Source organism: Pseudophryne corroboree, chromosome 1 (assembly GCF_028390025.1).
Source record: "Pseudophryne corroboree isolate aPseCor3 chromosome 1, aPseCor3.hap2, whole genome shotgun sequence".
In the NCBI taxonomy this organism is placed as follows: domain Eukaryota; kingdom Metazoa; phylum Chordata; class Amphibia; order Anura; family Myobatrachidae; genus Pseudophryne; species Pseudophryne corroboree.
The window spans coordinates 78,203,089-78,223,113 of record NC_086444.1 but is presented as its reverse complement, the minus strand read 5'-3'; the positions used below and the strand labels follow the sequence as shown (position 1 = coordinate 78,223,113).

Here is a 20,025-nt window from a genome sequence, read left to right as displayed (position 1 = left end):
AACACAGCGACCTTGGTGCGCCTCTTTTTTTCTTTGCATCATGTGCTGTTTGGGGACTATTTTTGTGAAGTGCCATCCTGTCTGACACTGCAGTGCCACTTCTAGATGGGCCAGGTGTTTGTGTCGGCCACTTGGGTCGCTTAGCTTAGTCACACAGATACCTCATTGCGCCTCTTTTTTTCTTTGCATCATGTGCTGTTTGGGGACTATTTTTTGAAGTGCCATCCTGTCTGACACTGCAGTGCCACTCCTAGATGGGCCAGGTGTTTGTGTCGGCCACTTGTGTCGCTTAGCTTAGTCACACAGCTACCTCATTGCGCCTCTTTTTTTCTTTGCATCATGTGCTGTTTGGGGACTATTTTTTTGAAGTGCCATCCTGTCTGACACTGCAGTGCCACTCCTAGATGGGCCAGGTGTTTGTGTCGGCCACTTGTGTCGCTTAGCTTAGTAACACAGCGACCCTGGTGCGCCTCTTTTTTTCTTTGCATCATGTGCTGTTTGGGGACTATATTTTTGAAGTGCCATCCTGTCTGACACTGCAGTGCCACTCCTAGATGGGCCAGGTGTTTGTGTCGGCCACTTGGGTCGCTTAGCTTAGTCACACAGCTACCTCATTGCGCCTCTTTTTTTCTTTGCATCATGTGCTGTTTGGGGACTATTTTTTTGAAGTGCCATCCTGTCTGACACTGCAGTGCCACTCCTAGATGGGCCAGGTGTTTGTGTCGGTCACTTGTGTCGCTTAGCTTAGTCACACAGCGATCCTGGTGCGCCTCTTTTTTTCTTTGCATCATGTGCTGTTTGGGGACTATTTTTTTGAAGTGCCATCCTGTCTGACACTGCAGTGCCACTCCTAGATGGGCCAGGTGTTTGTGTCGGCCACTTGGGTCGCTTAGCTTAGTCACACAGCTACCTCATTGCGCCTCTTTTTTTCTTTGCATCATGTGCTGTTTGGGGACTATTTTTTTGAAGTGCCATCCTGTCTGACACTGCAGTGCCACTCCTAGATGGGCCAGGTATTTGTGTCGGCCACTTGTGTCGCTTAGCTTAGTCACACAGCGACCTTGGTGCGCCTCTTTTTTTCTTTGCATCATGTGCTGTTTGGGGACTATTTTTTTGAAGTGCCATCTTTTCTGACACTGCAGTGCCACTCCTAGATGGGCCAGGTGTTTGTGTCGGCCACTTGGGTCGCTTAGCTTAGTCACACAGCTACCTCATTGCGCCTCTTTTTTTCTTTGCATCATGTGCTGTTTGGGGACTATTTTTTTGAAGTGCCATCCTGTCTGACACTGCAGTGCCACTCCTAGATGGGCCAGGTATTTGTGTCGGCCACTTGTGTCGCTTAGCTTAGTCACACAGCGACCTTGGTGCGCCTCTTTTTTTCTTTGCATCATGTGCTGTTTGGGGAATATTTTTTTGAAGTGCCATCCTGTCTGACACTGCAGTGCCACTCCTAGATGGGCCAGGTGTTTGTGTCGGCCACTTGGGTCGCTTAGCTTAGTCACACAGCTACCTCATTGCGCCTCTTTTTTTCTTTGCATCATGTGCTGTTTGGGGACTATTTTTTTGAAGTGCCATCCTGTCTGACACTGCAGTGCCACTCCTAGATGGGCCAGGTGTTTGTGTCGGCCACTTGTGTCGCTTAGCTTAGTCACACAGCGACCTTGGTGCGCCTCTTTTTTTCTTTGCATCATGTGCTGTTTGGGGACTATTTTTTTTGAAGTGCCATCCTGTCTGACACTGCAGTGCCACTCCTAGATGGGCCAGGTGTTTGTGTCGGCCACTTGGGTCGCTTAGCTTAGTCACACAGCTACCTCATTGCGCCTCTTTTTTTCTTTGCATCATGTGCTGTTTGGGGACTAGTTTTTTGAAGTGCCATCCTGTCTGACACTGCAGTGCCACTCCTAGATGGGCCAGGTGTTTGTGTCGGCCACTTGGGTCGCTTAGCTTAGTCACACAGCTACCTCATTGCGCCTCTTTTTTTCTTTGCATTGTGTGCTGTTTGGGGACTGTCAGGAATCGACTTACCAGACTGGCATCCGTCCGCCGCTGCGGACTCCGTCCTGGTTCCCTGCGGTCACCTGTCGCCTATGCCCCTGCCATGGGACATCATCAAGGTCCTGGGAACACTCCTGAGCCAGCGGGCGTGTGCGCGCCGCGTCCCCGCTGGGCCGCGGCGTGGGCGCCGCCATGACAGTTTCCAAACAGCTAGTATACTGCGGCCAATCCGGTGCGTGGCCGCACCCACTGTCCTTTCCTCCATCCAATCCCTGCACACCATGGGGTATATAGGAGGCTACAGTTTCACCTCACAGGCATCCTGGACTTCGTGTCATTCTGACAACCTGCATGAAAGGATCGGCTCCTGTTTCTCCTGAGTTCCTGGTTCTCTGCTAAGAACTTATACTCCTGGTGATTCTGCTTGCTCCCGTGGAACTTCAAGGCTCAGCAATACCAGCAACCTGCATTGGGCTTCACACTCATCACCACCTTGTGTGCTTCAGCCTGCAGTTGAAGACTAAACTCCAGGTGTGTTCATTCCTCCACCTGTGACACAGCTTGCTGCTGCCAGTGCCTCATCACCTGCACTGTGAGTTGGTCTCCTGCTTATGCTCAGGTTTGCAATATCCATTTACTGCCTTAGTTCTCTGTTTTAAAACCCTGCTCTGGTTCCCAAACCAGAATCATTTCATTGACATTCATTCTGTTGTTTTATTTCCGGATATGATTTCTCAAGTCACCTATCATCCATTGCCATAGACTATTTGTTATCATTCCAAGTATTTGACTTTCTCATCTGATATTATTATTTCTGCTGCATTTCTGTTTAAAACTTATCTGCTAATAAAATACCATTGCGCTCATGCGCAAGAACGTGATACAACCTCCTCGTTTCTTTCCTCCTACCTCCACTGACCCACTAGCGCCCCCTCCGGGGACACAGACCAAACACAATCTGACAGTAAGTCCAGGATCGATGGACTCGGATGGTGGACGGAGTGTGGGGTCAGAGGCCTTGCAAAATCTGGTCTCCCGTCTGGATGGTCAAGAGGTTGCGCAGCAGCAGATGCTTCACTTTCTACAAGGGATGTCCTCCCGATTGGATACACTGCAGCAGTCCCTGCCAAGTGTACTCTCACCTACTGTTACCCCAGCACCTGCCAGTGCTGCAAGTTCTTCTATGTCGGCTGCATCAGCTCCAGTGTCACGTCTGCACCTGCCCGTGCCGAGCAAATATGATGGCAGTCCTAAATTATGTCGCGGGTTTCTTAATCAGTGCGAAATACAGTTTGAGTTATTGCCACATAACTTTCCTACACCAAGGTCCAAGGTTGCCTACATCATTTCCTTACTCTCTGGATCTGCTCTGAATTGGGTGTCTCCTCTGTGGGAACGTGCTGACCCTCTGATCAATAACTACTCAGACTTCGTGTCAACCTTTAGACGGATCTTTGACGAGCCTGGTCGTGCAACATCAGCTTCGGCAGACCTGATCCAACTTCGTCAAGGTAACCGAAGCATGGGACAATATGTCATCCAGTTCCAGACGTTGGCTGCAGAAGTCCAATGGAACAACCAAGCTCTGGTAGCAACCTTCTGGCACGGACTTTCGGATCGGATCAAGGACGAACTGGCAACCCGTGACATTCCTGTTCAACTGTCTGACTTGATCTCCCTGTGTATAAAGCTGGACTCTCGCATCCGCGAACGCAATAATGAACGCGCTCGGAGTGAGCCTCGCAGAGTAAGGTTCATACCTTCTGTACAGTTTCAGCCTCCTTCTTCTGACGAGCCTATGCAGGTAAATAGGTCCCGCCTAACCCCTGAGGAGCGGGCAAGAAGAATACGAGAGAGGCTTTGCCTATACTGTGCTGCTGCGGGTCATCAAATTAACTCCTGCACGATGCGTTCGGGAAACGCCAGATCCTGACTTGTAAGGGAGGAGTCAAGTTAGGATCATTCAGTCAAGCTCCTTCTCAACAAGATCTCATTCTTCCAGTAACGCTAGAAACTTCCGTTGGGCTCCAGTCTGCGTCAGCATTAGTGGACTGCGGTGCTGCAGGAAATTTTATCACCCAAGCTGCGGTAAACAAATTTTGTTTGTCTACCTGTGAACTCTCTTATCCTGTATACATTACTGCTGTGGATGGTAGTAGAATCTCTAAAGGGAACATTTCACATCAAACTACCCCAGTGGTTCTGGGAGTTGGATTTCTCCATTCAGAAGTGATCAAGTTCCTGGTCATCCCTCAAGCCACCCAGGAGATTGTCTTGGGCATGCCTTGGCTTCAACTACATAACCCACAGTTCGACTGGACAACGTTGCAGCTTACCTCATGGAGTTCACACTGTCATCATTCCTGCTTAGCCCAAGTGTGTCCCATCAAGTCTACCGAAGTAAAGTCACAGCTAACACTCCCAGCAGCTTATCAAGACTTCGCAGACGTCTTCTGTGAAAAGGCTGCTGATATCCTGCCGCCCCATAGGGAATGGGATTGTCCCATCGATCTCCTTCCTGGCAAGAAGCCACCCAGGGGGCGCACCTACCCTTTGTCTGTTCCTGAAACAGAGGCGATGAGTAATTACATCAGAGAGAATCTTCAGAAAGGATTCATCCGTCCGTCATCATCACCCGCTGGTGCAGGTTTCTTCTTCGTCAAAAAGAAGGATGGTGGATTACGTCCATGCATTGACTATCGGGGTCTCAATGACATTACCATCAAGAATAGTTACCCTCTACCACTTATTACCGAACTTTTTGATAGAGTTAAGGGGGCTCGCATCTTCACCAAGTTAGATCTCCGCGGTGCCTATAATCTCATCAGAATCCGGAGTGGTGACGAGTGGAAGACAGCCTTCAACACTCGAGATGGCCATTATGAATACCTGGTAATGCCATTTGGGTTAAGTAATGCTCCAGCAGTATTCCAACACTTCGTGAACGAGATCTTTCGTGATGTCCTGTATAAGTACCTTGTTGTTTACTTAGATGATATTCTTATCTTTTCTCAAGACCTTCCATCTCATCGCCTACAAGTCTGTGAAGTTCTCCGACGTCTTCGTGAGAACCGTCTCTACGGGAAATTATCTAAATGTACCTTCGAAGTTCCCTCTATACCCTTCCTGGGGTATATAATTTCCGGATCGGATCTTCAGATGGACCCGGCAAAATTGGAAGCCATTGCCAATTGGTCCATTCCAAACTCCCTCAAATCTATCCAGCGGTTCCTGGGTTTTGCCAACTATTATAGAAAATTTATTCGAGGATTCTCCACTCTCATCGCTCCTATTACCAACCTGACTCGGAAAGGGGCAGATCATTCCAACTGGTCAGAAGAAGCCTTGGCAGCCTTCCGGAAGATCAAGCTAGCCTTTATGTCTGCTCCAGTGCTGTCACAGCCAGATGTCAACAGGCCATTCGAGTTGGAGGTAGATGCCTCTACAGTTGGGGTTGGAGCTGTTCTCTCCCAGAAGGGATCTGATGGGAAAGTTCACCCTTGTGGATTCTTTTCTCGCAAGTTTCTTCCCGCAGAAGCTAACTACTCCGTGGGAGATCAAGAGTTACTGGCAATCAAACTGGCTCTCGCGGAATGGAGATATCTCCTAGAAGGGGCTAAACATCCGTTTAACATCTTCACGGATCATAAAAACCTGCTATACCTAAAAGCAGCTCAGTGCCTTAACCCTCGCCAGTCCAGGTGGGCTATGTTTTTCTCACGTTTTAATTTTAGGCTTCATTTCCGCCCAGGTTCACAGAATGTGAAAGCCGACGCATTATCCCGGTCCATGGAATCAGAAGAGGGAACATCTGACTCTGTGCCACATTCCATCCTGAGTCCCGTGGTTTTCGCTGCCTCTCAAGTCTCTCCAGCTCCACCTCCGGGTAAGACTTTTGTTTCCCCAGAACTCCGTCCCAAGTTGCTAGCTTGGGCCCACCAATCCAAGTTCACTGGTCATCCTGGTGTCCTGAAGACATTCAAGTTCCTTTCTGCGTCATATTGGTGGCCGAAGATGAAAGTGGACATCCAGGATTTCGTGGCATCCTGTCCGAAATGTGTGCAGCACAAGACTCCTCGTCAGTCTCCAGCAGGTCAGTTACAACCCTTATCTGTCCCTAATCGTCCTTGGTCTCACCTATCAATGGATTTTATCACTGATCTTCCACCTTCTCAGGGACATAACACTATTTGGGTTGTAGTGGACAGATTTTCCAAGATGGCTCATTTCGTTCCTCTCCAGGGTCTCCCTTCTGCCCCGAAACTTGCCCAGATCTTCCTACAGGAGATCTTCCGTTTACACGGTTTACCCTCCGAAATAATATCTGATCGGGGGGTACAGTTTGTAGCGAGGTTTTGGAGGGCCCTCTGTTCTGCCATGCAGATAAAATTGAAATTCTCGTCATCATACCATCCTCAGACGAATGGGCAGACAGAGAGAGTCAATCAAGAACTTGAGACTTTTCTAAGGTTATATGTGACATCCTCCCAGGATGATTGGTTCAATCTGCTCCCATGGGCCGAGTTTGCCCATAACTTTCGTTACCACACTGCTACAGACACGACACCATTCTTTGCAGTCTACGGGCAACATCCCCGAGTACCTGAATTCCAAGAACTCCCTCACTTGGATGTTCCTGCTGCCACTACTGCTCTGACTCAGTTTTTCTCCATTTGGAAAAGAATTCATGTTTCCCTCAAAAAAGCCTCCAGTCGATACAAGATCTACGCCGACCGCAAGAGACGTGCGGTTCCCCATTTGAAACCGGGGGACAGGGTTTGGTTATCAACCCGCAACCTTCGTCTCAGGGTCCCATCCATGAAGTTTGCACCACGCTTCATTGGTCCTTACCCTATTGAGAGTGTCATCAACCCAGTGGCTTACAAGTTGAAATTACCACCTTCACTTCGTATTTCTAATGCCTTTCACATTTCTCTCCTCAGACCTCTAATCCTAAACCGCTTTCAGAATACTCTTCCAGTAGGTCCCAAGGTTCGAACTCAGCGGGGCGTGGAATTTGAGATCAACAAGATTCTGGACTCTCGTTGCCGGTATGGACGTCTCCAGTACCTGGTCGATTGGTTCGGTTATGGCCCAGAGGAGAGAAGCTGGGTGAATTCATCTGATGTCCATGCTCCTAGGTTGGTCCGTGTCTTCCACAGCACTCATCCCTCCAAACCACGTGGGTGTTCGGTGTCCACCCCTAAAGGAGGGGGTACTGTCAGGAATCGACTTACCAGACTGGCATCCGTCCGCCGCTGCGGACTCCGTCCTGGTTCCCTGCGGTCACCTGTCGCCTATGCCCCTGCCATGGGACATCATCAAGGTCCTGGGAACACTCCTGAGCCAGCGGGCGTGTGCGCGCCGCGTCCCCGCTGGGCCGCGGCGTGGGCGCCGCCATGACAGTTTCCAAACAGCTAGTATACTGCGGCCAATCCGGTGCGTGGCCGCACCCACTGTCCTTTCCTCCATCCAATCCCTGCACACCATGGGGTATATAGGAGGCTACAGTTTCACCTCACAGGCATCCTGGACTTCGTGTCATTCTGACAACCTGCATGAAAGGATCGGCTCCTGTTTCTCCTGAGTTCCTGGTTCTCTGCTAAGAACTTATACTCCTGGTGATTCTGCTTGCTCCCGTGGAACTTCAAGGCTCAGCAATACCAGCAACCTGCATTGGGCTTCACACTCATCACCACCTTGTGTGCTTCAGCCTGCAGTTGAAGACTAAACTCCAGGTGTGTTCATTCCTCCACCTGTGACACAGCTTGCTGCTGCCAGTGCCTCATCACCTGCACTGTGAGTTGGTCTCCTGCTTATGCTCAGGTTTGCAATATCCATTTACTGCCTTAGTTCTCTGTTTTAAAACCCTGCTCTGGTTCCCAAACCAGAATCATTTCATTGACATTCATTCTGTTGTTTTATTTCCGGATATGATTTCTCAAGTCACCTATCATCCATTGCCATAGACTATTTGTTATCATTCCAAGTATTTGACTTTCTCATCTGATATTATTATTTCTGCTGCATTTCTGTTTAAAACTTATCTGCTAATAAAATACCATTGCGCTCATGCGCAAGAACGTGATACAACCTCCTCGTTTCTTTCCTCCTACCTCCACTGACCCACTAGCGCCCCCTCCGGGGACACAGACCAAACACAATCTGACAGGGACTATTTTTTTGAAGTGCCATCCTGTCTGACGCTGCAGTGCCACTCCTAGATGGGCCAGGTGTTTGTGTCGGCCACTTGGGTCGCTTAGCTTAGTCACACAGCTACCTCATTGCGCCTCTTTTTTTCTTTGCATCATGTGCTGTTTGGGGACTATTTTTTTGAAGTGCCATCCTGTCTGACACTGCAGTGCCACTCCTAGATGGGCCAGGTGTTTGTGTCGGCCACTTTTGTCGCTTAGCTTAGTAACACAGCGACCTTGGTGCGCCTCTTTTTTTCTTTGCATCATGTGCTGTTTGGGGACTATTTTCTTGAAGTGCCATCCTGTCTGACGCTGCAGTGCCACTCCTAGATGGGCCAGGTGTTTGTGTCGGCCACTTGGGTCGCTTAGCTTAGTCACACAGCTACCTCATTGCGCCTCTTTTTTTCTTTGCATCATGTGCTGTTTGGGGACTATTTTTTTGAAGTGCCATCCTGTCTGACACTGCAGTGCCACTTAGAGATGAGCGGGTTCGGTTTCTCTGAATCCGAACCCGCACGAACTTCATGTTTTTTTCACGGGTCCGAGCAGACTCGGATCCTCCCGCCTTGCTCGGTTAACCCGAGCGCGCCCGAACGTCATCATGACGCTGTCGGATTCTCGCGAGACTCGGATTCTATATAAGGAGCCGCGCGTCGCCGCCATTTTCACACGTGCATTGAGATTGATAGGGAGAGGACGTGGCTGGCGTCCTCTCCATTTAGATTAGGGTTGAGAGAGAGAGAGAGAGATTGACCTGAGGCTGTGATACTGTAGAAGAGAGTGCAGAGTTTAGTGACTGACGACCACAGTGACCACCAGACAGTGCAGTTGTTTGTTTTATTTAATATATCCGTTCTCTGCCTGAAAAAAACGATACACACAGTGACTCAGTCACATACCATATCTGTGTGCACTGCTCAGCCCAGTGTGCTGCATCAATGTATATATATATCTGACTGTGCTCAGCTCACACAGCTTATAATTGTGGGGGAGACTGGGGAGCACTGCAGTGCCAGTTATAGGTTATAGCAGGAGCCAGGAGTACATAATATTATATTAAAATTAAACAGTGCACACTTTTGCTGCAGGAGTGCCACTGCCAGTGTGACTAGTGACCAGTGACCTGACCACCAGTATATATAATATTAGTAGTATACTATCTCTTTATCAACCAGTCTATATTAGTAGCAGACACAGTACAGTGCGGTAGTTCACGGCTGTGGCTACCTCTGTGTCGGCACTCGGCAGCCCGTCCATAATTGTATATACCACCTAACCGTGGTTTTTTTTTCTTTCTTTATACATACATACATACTAGTTACGAGTATACTATCTCTTTATCAACCAGTCTATATTAGCAGCAGACACAGTACAGTGCGGTAGTTCACGGCTGTGGCTACCTCTGTGTCGGCACTCGGCAGCCCGTCCATAATTGTATATACCACCTAACCGTGGTTTTTTTTTCTTTCTTTATACATACATACTAGTTACGAGTATACTATCTCTTTATCAACCAGTCTATATTAGCAGCAGACACAGTACAGTGCGGTAGTTCACGGCTGTGGCTACCTCTGTGTCGGCACTCGGCAGCCCGTCCATAATTGTATATACCACCTAACCGTGGTTTTTCTTTCTTTCTTTATACATACATACTAGTTACGAGTATACTATCTCTTTATCAACCAGTCTATATATTAGCAGCAGACACAGTACAGTGCGGTAGTTCACGGCTGTGGCTACCTCTGTGTCGGCACTCGGCAGCCCGTCCATAATTGTATATACCACCTAACCGTGGTTTTTTTTTCTTTCTTTATACATACATACTAGTTACGAGTATACTATCTCTTTATCAACCAGTCTATATATTAGCAGCAGACACAGTACAGTGCGGTAGTTCACGGCTGTGGCTACCTCTGTGTCGGCACTCGGCAGCCCGTCCATAATTGTATATACCACCTAACCGTGGTTTTTTTTTCTTTCTTTATACATACATACTAGTTACGAGTATACTATCTCTTTATCAACCAGTCTATATTAGCAGCAGACACAGTACAGTGCGGTAGTTCACGGCTGTGGCTACCTCTGTGTCGGCACTCGGCAGCCCGTCCATAATTGTATATACCACCTAACCGTGGTTTTTTTTTCTTTCTTTATACATACATACTAGTTACGAGTATACTATCTCTTTATCAACCAGTCTATATATTAGCAGCAGACACAGTACAGTGCGGTAGTTCACGGCTGTGGCTACCTCTGTGTCGGCACTCGGCAGCCCGTCCATAATTGTATATACCACCTAACCGTGGTTTTTTTTTCTTTCTTTATAGTCATACTAGTTACGAGTATACTATCTCTTTATCAACCAGTCTATATTAGCAGCAGACACAGTACAGTGCGGTAGTTCACGGCTGTGGCTACCTCTGTGTCGGCACTCGGCAGCCCGTCCATAATTGTATATACCACCTAACCGTGGTTTTTTTTTTTCTTTCTTTATACATACATACTAGTTACGAGTATACTATCTCTTTATCAACCAGTCTATATTAGCAGCAGACACAGTACAGTGCGGTAGTTCACGGCTGTGGCTACCTCTGTGTCGGCACTCGGCAGCCCGTCCATAATTGTATATACCACCTAACCGTGGTTTTTTTTTCTTTCTTTATACATACATACTAGTTACGAGTATACTATCTCTTTATCAACCAGTCTATATATTAGCAGCAGACACAGTACAGTGCGGTAGTTCACAGCTGTGGCTACCTCTGTGTCGGCACTCGGCAGCCCGTCCATAATTGTATATACCACCTAACCGTGGTTTTTTTTTCTTTCTTTATACATACATACTAGTTACGAGTATACTATCTCTTTATCAACCAGTCTATATATTAGCAGCAGACACAGTACAGTGCGGTAGTTCACGGCTGTGGCTACCTCTGTGTCGGCACTCGGCAGCCCGTCCATAATTGTATATACCACCTAACCGTGGTTTTTTTTTCTTTCTTTATACATACATACTAGTTACGAGTATACTATCTCTTTATCAACCAGTCTATATTAGCAGCAGACACAGTACAGTGCGGTAGTTCACGGCTGTGGCTACCTCTGTGTCGGCACTCGGCAGCCCGTCCATAATTGTATATACCACCTAACCGTGGTTTTTTTTTCTTTCTTTATACATACATACTAGTTACGAGTATACTATCTCTTTATCAACCAGTCTATATATTAGCAGCAGACACAGTACAGTGCGGTAGTTCACGGCTGTGGCTACCTCTGTGTCGGCACTCGGCAGCCCGTCCATAATTGTATATACCACCTAACCGTGGTTTTTCTTTCTTTCTTTATACATACATACTAGTTACGAGTATACTATCTCTTTATCAACCAGTCTATATTAGCAGCAGACACAGTACAGTACGGTAGTTCACGGCTGTGGCTACCTCTGTGTCTGCACTCGGCAGGCAGTCCATAATTGTATACTAGTATCCATCTCCATTGTTTACCTGAGGTGCCTTTTAGTTGTGCCTATTAAAATATGGAGAACAAAAATGTTGAGGTTCCAAAATTAGGGAAAGATCAAGATCCACTTCCACCTCGTGCTGAAGCTGCTGCCACTAGTCATGGCCGAGACGATGAAATGCCAGCAACGTCGTCTGCCAAGGCCGATGCCCAATGTCATAGTACAGAGCATGTCAAATCCAAAACACCAAATATCAGAAAAAAAAGGACTCCAAAACCTAAAATAAAATTGTCGGAGGAGAAGCGTAAACTTGCCAATATGCCATTTACGACACGGAGTGGCAAGGAACGGCTGAGGCCCTGGCCTATGTTCATGGCTAGTGGTTCAGCTTCACATGAGGATGGAAGCACTCAGCCTCTCGCTAGAAAAATGAAAAGACTCAAGCTGGCAAAAGCAGCACAGCAAAGAACTGTGCATTCTTCGAAATCCCAAATCCACAAGGAGAGTCCAATTGTGTCGGTTGCGATGCCTGACCTTCCCAACACTGGACGTGAAGAGCATGCGCCTTCCACCATTTGCACGCCCCCTGCAAGTGCTGGAAGGAGCACCCGCAGTCCAGTTCCTGATAGTCAGATTGAAGATGTCAGTGTTGAAGTACACCAGGATGAGGAGGATATGGGTGTTGCTGGCGCTGGGGAGGAAATTGACCAGGAGGATTCTGATGGTGAGGTGGTTTGTTTAAGTCAGGCACCCGGGGAGACACCTGTTGTCCGTGGGAGGAATATGGCCGTTGACATGCCAGGTGAAAATACCAAAAAAATCAGCTCTTCGGTGTGGAGGTATTTCACCAGAAATGCGGACAACAGGTGTCAAGCCGTGTGTTCCCTTTGTCAAGCTGTAATAAGTAGGGGTAAGGACGTTAACCACCTCGGAACATCCTCCCTTATACGTCACCTGCAGCGCATTCATAATAAGTCAGTGACAAGTTCAAAAACTTTGGGTGACAGCGGAAGCAGTCCACTGACCAGTAAATCCCTTCCTCTTGTAACCAAGCTCACGCAAACCACCCCACCAACTCCCTCAGTGTCAATTTCCTCCTTCCCCAGGAATGCCAATAGTCCTGCAGGCCATGTCACTGGCAATTCTGACGAGTCCTCTCCTGCCTGGGATTCCTCCGATGCATCCTTGCGTGTAACGCCTACTGCTGCTGGCGCTGCTGTTGTTGCCGCTGGGAGTCGATGGTCATCCCAGAGGGGAAGTCGTAAGCCCACTTGTACTACTTCCAGTAAGCAATTGACTGTTCAACAGTCCTTTGCGAGGAAGATGAAATATCACAGCAGTCATCCTACTGCAAAGCGGATAACTGAGGCCTTGACAACTATGTTGGTGTTAGACGTGCGTCCGGTATCCGCCGTTAGTTCACAGGGAACTAGACAATTTATTGAGGCAGTGTGCCCCCGTTACCAAATACCATCTAGGTTCCACTTCTCTAGGCAGGCGATACCGAGAATGTACACGGACGTCAGAAAAAGACTCACCAGTGTCCTAAAAAATGCAGTTGTACCCAATGTCCACTTAACCACGGACATGTGGACAAGTGGAGCAGGGCAGGGTCAGGACTATATGACTGTGACAGCCCACTGGGTAGATGTATGGACTCCCGCCGCAAGAACAGCAGCGGCGGCACCAGTAGCAGCATCTCGCAAACGCCAACTCTTTCCTAGGCAGGCTACGCTTTGTATCACCGCTTTCCAGAATACGCACACAGCTGAAAACCTCTTACGGCAACTGAGGAAGATCATCGCGGAATGGCTTACCCCAATTGGACTCTCCTGTGGATTTGTGGCATCGGACAACGCCAGCAATATTGTGTGTGCATTAAATATGGGCAAATTCCAGCACGTCCCATGTTTTGCACATACCTTGAATTTGGTGGTGCAGAATTTTTTAAAAAACGACAGGGGCGTGCAAGAGATGCTGTCGGTGGCCAGAAGAATTGCGGGACACTTTCGGCGTACAGGCACCACGTACAGAAGACTGGAGCACCACCAAAAACTACTGAACCTGCCCTGCCATCATCTGAAGCAAGAAGTGGTAACGAGGTGGAATTCAACCCTCTATATGCTTCAGAGGTTGGAGGAGCAGCAAAAGGCCATTCAAGCCTATACAATTGAGCACGATATAGTAGGTGGAATGCACCTGTCTCAAGCGCAGTGGAGAATGATTTCAACGTTGTGCAAGGTTCTGATGCCCTTTGAACTTGCCACACGTGAAGTCAGTTCAGACACTGCCAGCCTGAGTCAGGTCATTCCCCTCATCAGGCTTTTGCAGAAGAAGCTGGAGACATTGAAGGAGGAGCTAACACGGAGCGATTCCGCTAGGCATGTGGGACTTGTGGATGGAGCCCTTAATTCGCTTAACAAGGATTCACGGGTGGTCAATCTGTTGAAATCAGAGCACTACATTTTGGCCACCGTGCTCGATCCTAGATTTAAAGCCTACCTTGGATCTCTCTTTCCGGCAGACACAAGTCTGCTGGGGTTGAAAGACCTGCTGGTGACAAAATTGTCAAGTCAAGCGGAACGCGACCTGTCAACATCTCCTCCTTCACATTCTCCCGCAACTGGGGGTGCGAGGAAAAGGCTCAGAATTCCGAGCCCACCCGCTGGCGGTGATGCAGGGCAGTCTGGAGCGACTGCTGATGCTGACATCTGGTCCGGACTGAAGGACCTGACAACGATTACGGACATGTCGTCTACTGTCACTGCATATGATTCTCTCAACATTGATAGAATGGTGGAGGATTATATGAGTGACCGCATCCAAGTAGGCACGTCACACAGTCCGTACTTATACTGGCAGGAAAAAGAGGCAATTTGGAGGCCCTTGCACAAACTGGCTTTATTCTACCTAAGTTGCCCTCCCACAAGTGTGTACTCCGAAAGAGTGTTTAGTGCCGCCGCTCACCTTGTCAGCAATCGGCGTACGAGGTTACATCCAGAAAATGTGGAGAAGATGATGTTCATTAAAATGAATTATAATCAATTCCTCCGCGGAGACATTGACCAGCAGCAATTGCCTCCACAAAGTACACAGGGAGCTGAGATGGTGGATTCCAGTGGGGACGAATTGATAATCTGTGAGGAGGGGGATGTACACGGTGATATATCGGAGGGTGATGATGAGGTGGACATCTTGCCTCTGTAGAGCCAGTTTGTGCAAGGAGAGATTAATTGCTTCTTTTTTGGGGGGGTCCAAACCAACCCGTCATATCAGTCACAGTCGTGTGGCAGACCCTGTCACTGAAATGATGGGTTGGTTAAAGTGTGCATGTCCTGTTTTGTTTATACAACATAAGGGTGGGTGGGAGGGCCCAAGGACAATTCCATCTTGCACCTCTTTTTTCTTTTCTTTTTCTTTGCATCATGTGCTGATTGGGGAGGGTTTTTTGGAAGGGACATCCTGCGTGACACTGCAGTGCCACTCCTAAATGGGCCCGGTGTTTGTGTCGGCCACTAGGGTCGCTAATCTTACTCACACAGTCAGCTACCTCATTGCGCCTCTTTTTTTCTTTGCGTCATGTGCTGTTTGGGGAGGGTTTTTTGGAAGGGACATCCTGCGTGACACTGCAGTGCCACTCCTAGATGGGCCCGGTGTTTGTGTCGGCCACTAGGGTCGCTAATCTTACTCACACAGCTACCTCATTGCGCCTCTTTTTTTCTTTGCGTCATGTGCTGTTTGGGGAGGGTTTTTTGGAAGGGACATCCTGCGTGACACTGCAGTGCCACTCCTAGATGGGCCCGGTGTTTGTGTCGGCCACTAGGGTCGCTAATCTTACTCACACAGCTACCTCATTGCGCCTCTTTTTTTCTTTGCGTCATGTGCTGTTTGGGGAGGGTTTTTTGGAAGGGCCATCCTGCGTGACACTGCAGTGCCACTCCTAGATGGGCCCGGTGTTTGTGTCGGCCACTAGGGTCGCTAATCTTACTCACACAGCTACCTCATTGCGCCTCTTTTTTTCTTTGCGTCATGTGCTGTTTGGGGAGGGTTTTTTGGAAGGGACATCCTGCGTGACACTGCAGTGCCACTCCTAGATGGGCCCGGTGTTTGTGTCGGCCACTAGGGTCGCTTATCTTACTCACACAGCGACCTCGGTGCAAATTTTAGGACTAAAAATAATATTGTGAGGTGTGAGGTATTCAGAATAGACTGAAAATGAGTGTAAATTATGGTTTTTGAGGTTAATAATACTTTGGGATCAAAATGACCCCCAAATTCTATGATTTAAGCTGTTTTTTAGTGTTTTTTGAAAAAAACACCCGAATCCAAAACACACCCGAATCCGACAAAAAAAATTCGGTGAGGTTTTGCCAAAACGCGTTCGAACCCAAAACACGGCCGCGGAACCGAACCCAAAACCAAAACACAAAACCCGAAAAATTTCAGGCGCTCATCTCTAGTGCCACTCCTAGATGGGCCAGGTGTTTGTGTCGGCCACTTTTGTCGCTTAGCTTAGTAACACAGCGACCTTGGTGCGCCTCTTTTTTTCTTTGCATCATGTGCTGTTTGGGGACTATTTTTTTGAAGTGCCATCCTGTCTGACACTGCAGTGCCACTCCTAGATGGGCCAGGTGTTTGTGTCGGCCACTTGGGTCGCTTAGCTTAGTCACACAGCTACCTCATGGCGCCTCTTTTTTCTTTGCATTATGTGCTGTTTGGGGACTATTTTTTTGAAGTGCCATCCTGTCTGACACTGCAGTGCCACTCCTAGATGGGCCAGGTGTTTGTGTCGGCCACTTGGGTCGCTTAGCTTAGTCACACAGCTACCTCATTGCGCCTCTTTTTTTCTTTGCATCATGTGCTGTTTGGGGACTATTTTTTTGAAGTGCCATCCTGCCTGACACTGCAGTGCCACTCCTAGTTGGGCCAGGTGTTTGTGCCGGCCACTTGTGTCGCTTAGCTTAGCCATCCAGCGACCTTGGTGCAAATTTTAGGACTAAAAATAATATTGTGAGGTGTGAGGTGTTCAGAATAGGCTGAAAATGAGTGTAAATTATGGTTATTGAGGTTAATAATACTATGGGATCAAAATGACCCCCAAATTCTATGATTTAAGCTGTTTTTGAGGGTTTTTTGTAAAAAAACACCCGAATCCAAAACACACCCGAATCCGACAAAAAATTTTCAGGGAGGTTTTGCCAAAACACGTCCGAATCCAAAACACGGCCGCGGAACCTAATCCAAAACCAAAAAACACAAAACCCGAAAAATTTCCGGTGCACATCACTACTTAAAATACACATAGAAAAATAAAATCTATAAATTATTTTGTTACATGCAAGAATAGTATCAGCCTCTGTACTACTGGTTACACAGGACCCAGACACCCGGCAGGGAGGAGGAGAAGCTGGGATCCCTAGGTCACTGGGTAGGTCATGAAACCTGATACTCCTGTGCTTCTGCCTGCACTGGATACTGTCCTGCTCGCATTCTGGTTCTACATAAGAGGGAAAGTTATTAACATCAGTGTCCTCTGGCAGGGGGGCCCGGGGTACAGTATGCCCTCCGCCCTCCCCTTAATCTGGCTATGTGCTTGGTGCACTATGGACCCTATTCAGTAAGAATTGCAAATTCTGCTTTTTAGCAGAATTTGCAATCCTTTGTCTCACATGCTGGGGGTCGCCCAGCATGGTAACCGCCCCCCTGCAAACAAGCATTCATTGCAATTGTGCCGCAATTAGTGCGCAGTTGCAGAAATTAGGGAAGCCTGCCGGCGCTGCCTGTCTGTGACGGTAGGAGGCCCGCAGCTGTCCTGATAACGCCCACGCCACCCCCAGTTACGCCACCATGCCCCTGTTTCCCTGCTGCTGCCACTGCAACGCTCCGTTTCCACCTGTTAATCAGGCAGAGACATTCGCATTTACTGCAGGTCACCCGCAGAAAATGCGGGTGCATGCGCAGGACGGACCCTGCACATGCGCCCGCCAGTCGATTGCAGAAATTCAGGTTGGATCTCGATTTGCCATCCAACCTGAATGAGGTTCTATGTTCCCAACTTGATGTATATTTGAAGCATATTCAAAACAGTTTAGATTGTAGGAAGTTACTTTACCTATTTAAAGACTTCTAATATCCATGTAATAATAAAGCACAGAGTCATTAGGTCCTATGTAACGTATAATGCAGGTGGCATTATCTCACATATACAGCTGTATAATAAAGAAGGAAGGCAACACGCCGTTACCTCTTGTGACTCATGAGCGATAAGCTGATCCATCAGGATTCTCCGCCGTCTCTTCTCCCGTTGCTCGCGTGCCACCGTATCCTCCTCTAACCTCTTCTGGATTTTTCTCACATAATCATCAGCAGAATGCAGGTGTAAGAGAGGTGATTTGATGCTACCTGTTGATCTTATTCTCTGTAGTATTGGACTCCTGAATAATAGTTACACTTTGAAACAGAATGATTACTGCAAACTACACAGATAGCGGCTGCAGTGAGGTCCCGTTTTGAGCATGTGCAACACAATCTAAAAAATCCCAAAATTGGAAGCGCCAATCCCAGGACTCAAATCCTGAGGTGTTTAGTGCAAAATCCCAGGATCCCACCGACCCGGTTTCCGGGATTGGCCTCCCTAGTGTTCATGTCCCTTTCAATTAGTGTGACATAGGGGGACATGTACTAAGCAGTGATAAAAGTGGAGAAGTGAGTCAGTGGAGAAGTTGCCCATGGCAACCAATCAGCTGCTCTGTATACTTTTATAGTATGCAAATTATAAATGTTACATCAATGCTGATTGGTTGCCATGGGCAGCTTCTCCACTGGCTCATGTCTCCACTTTTATCACTGCTTAGTACATGTCCCCCTATGTCACACTAATTTACAGGCTGCTGAAAATATTAATATTAATTGTATCCTTTATAAAATCAGATTTTTAAAAGAATTATTGAAAAGGTATTTAAAATAGGTCTGCCTCCTTATTAGTAATTTTATCATTTGATTTGTGTGTGTCTTAATTACCATGAACATTAACCTGCCTACTATTTACTAAACGGTGACAAGAACCCAAACCGTGATTGACCTGAGGACTCCATCCTACATCCGCATTTGGCCTAGGAGAGCATTCCTCTTGTGGTAATTATAAAGGGATCTACCGCAAAAGGCAAGTCCTTTCGTGTTGGAATCTCCTATATAATAGCCCAGATCTGTGACTCTGTGCCAGGCCATAACGCTGGGCGGAGTCACAAACCTGGGAGGAGTCAAGTGCATCTGGACGGAGATACACCATGCCCAAAGCCAGCAGAACATTCAGGTACAAATGCCCACCGATACTACCTAGACCATGGCCAGTGGTAACAGCAGAAACTGTTCCTGCCAGCATCAGCAGGGAGGGGAACTCACGCGTGGGTATTTTGAAGCAGCAGGTGGCCGCCCGCCGCACCTTCTCCAGAGTACCAGACCCCACGCCAGGCAACGCGCCCACATGTATCACCTCCGGCCGCATACTGTACACACGGGGGGGGTGGGTTCGTGTTGGCAGCCAGGCGGCCTATAACATGTTCAGCGTGACGGCAATGGAACACCCACTCACCGATCCCCCTTACTGTTCGGACGGAGCCCGCTCCGTCTGTCACACCATGCTCCTCTACAGTATAGCAATTATGCCTGCCTGCTGATAGCTAAACCACACCGCCGGGGACACGAGCGCCAGACCCGCAACACACTCACCTACCGCGGCCTTCGCAAGGGACGGACCATGTGCTGCGGAACTGATACAGGACACAGCACATTGCTGCAGAGCCGGTGCTCGCTCTCTCAGCTGCCAAATCATTACAGCAGGTAGAAAGTTAGCACACAAGTACCCGCACATGCTACAGTCCCAAAGACGTGACCCCCACTTCCTACATGTGCCACACCAACACACCTGACCCCCTCACCAACCACCCCACCCTCTACTCCTTCACAGGCAGAAACACTCCACCAACCCCTCCACCAAGCCCACCCCGCACGCTCTACTACAGCGCTGCTGCTGCTGCAGCTCCAGCAGATTGTGTGTGTGCGTAGTGTAGTGTAGTGTGTGCATGGGGTATGTGTACAGTGTATCCTGTGTGAATGGTATGATGTAAATACAGTGCCCCACCCCCGAGACCCCCGCATCTCCACCACCCGCAGCGCCCTCGGACCCCCTCCCCCATCCGCGGCAACCCTACACCTGCTCCTGCCCCACCCGCGGCGCCTTCGGGCTCCCTACCCTGCCCATGGAACACCCCCCCGCCACCGCGGCCCCCCCGCCCCTCCCCCACCCACAGTACTCCCGCCCCTCCCCCCCCGCGGCGCCCCAGGACACCCTACCCCAACCACAAATCCCCCAACCTC

The 20,025-nt window shown here is 48.6% G+C and overlaps 1 protein-coding gene across 3 annotated transcripts in view; it reads right to left on the bottom strand.

Moving 5' to 3' along the window:
• The window catches only part of SPEF2 (sperm flagellar 2), an 853,267-nt gene that overhangs the window by 306,533 nt on the left and 526,709 nt on the right, over window positions 1-20,025 (bottom strand). For all 3 annotated transcript variants that reach the window (XM_063960786.1, XM_063960790.1, XM_063960798.1), the window contains one exon: window positions 17,894-18,083. In XM_063960786.1, the coding sequence (XP_063816856.1) occupies window positions 17,894-18,083 (190 nt within the window). The remainder of the gene's footprint in view (window positions 1-17,893; window positions 18,084-20,025) is intronic.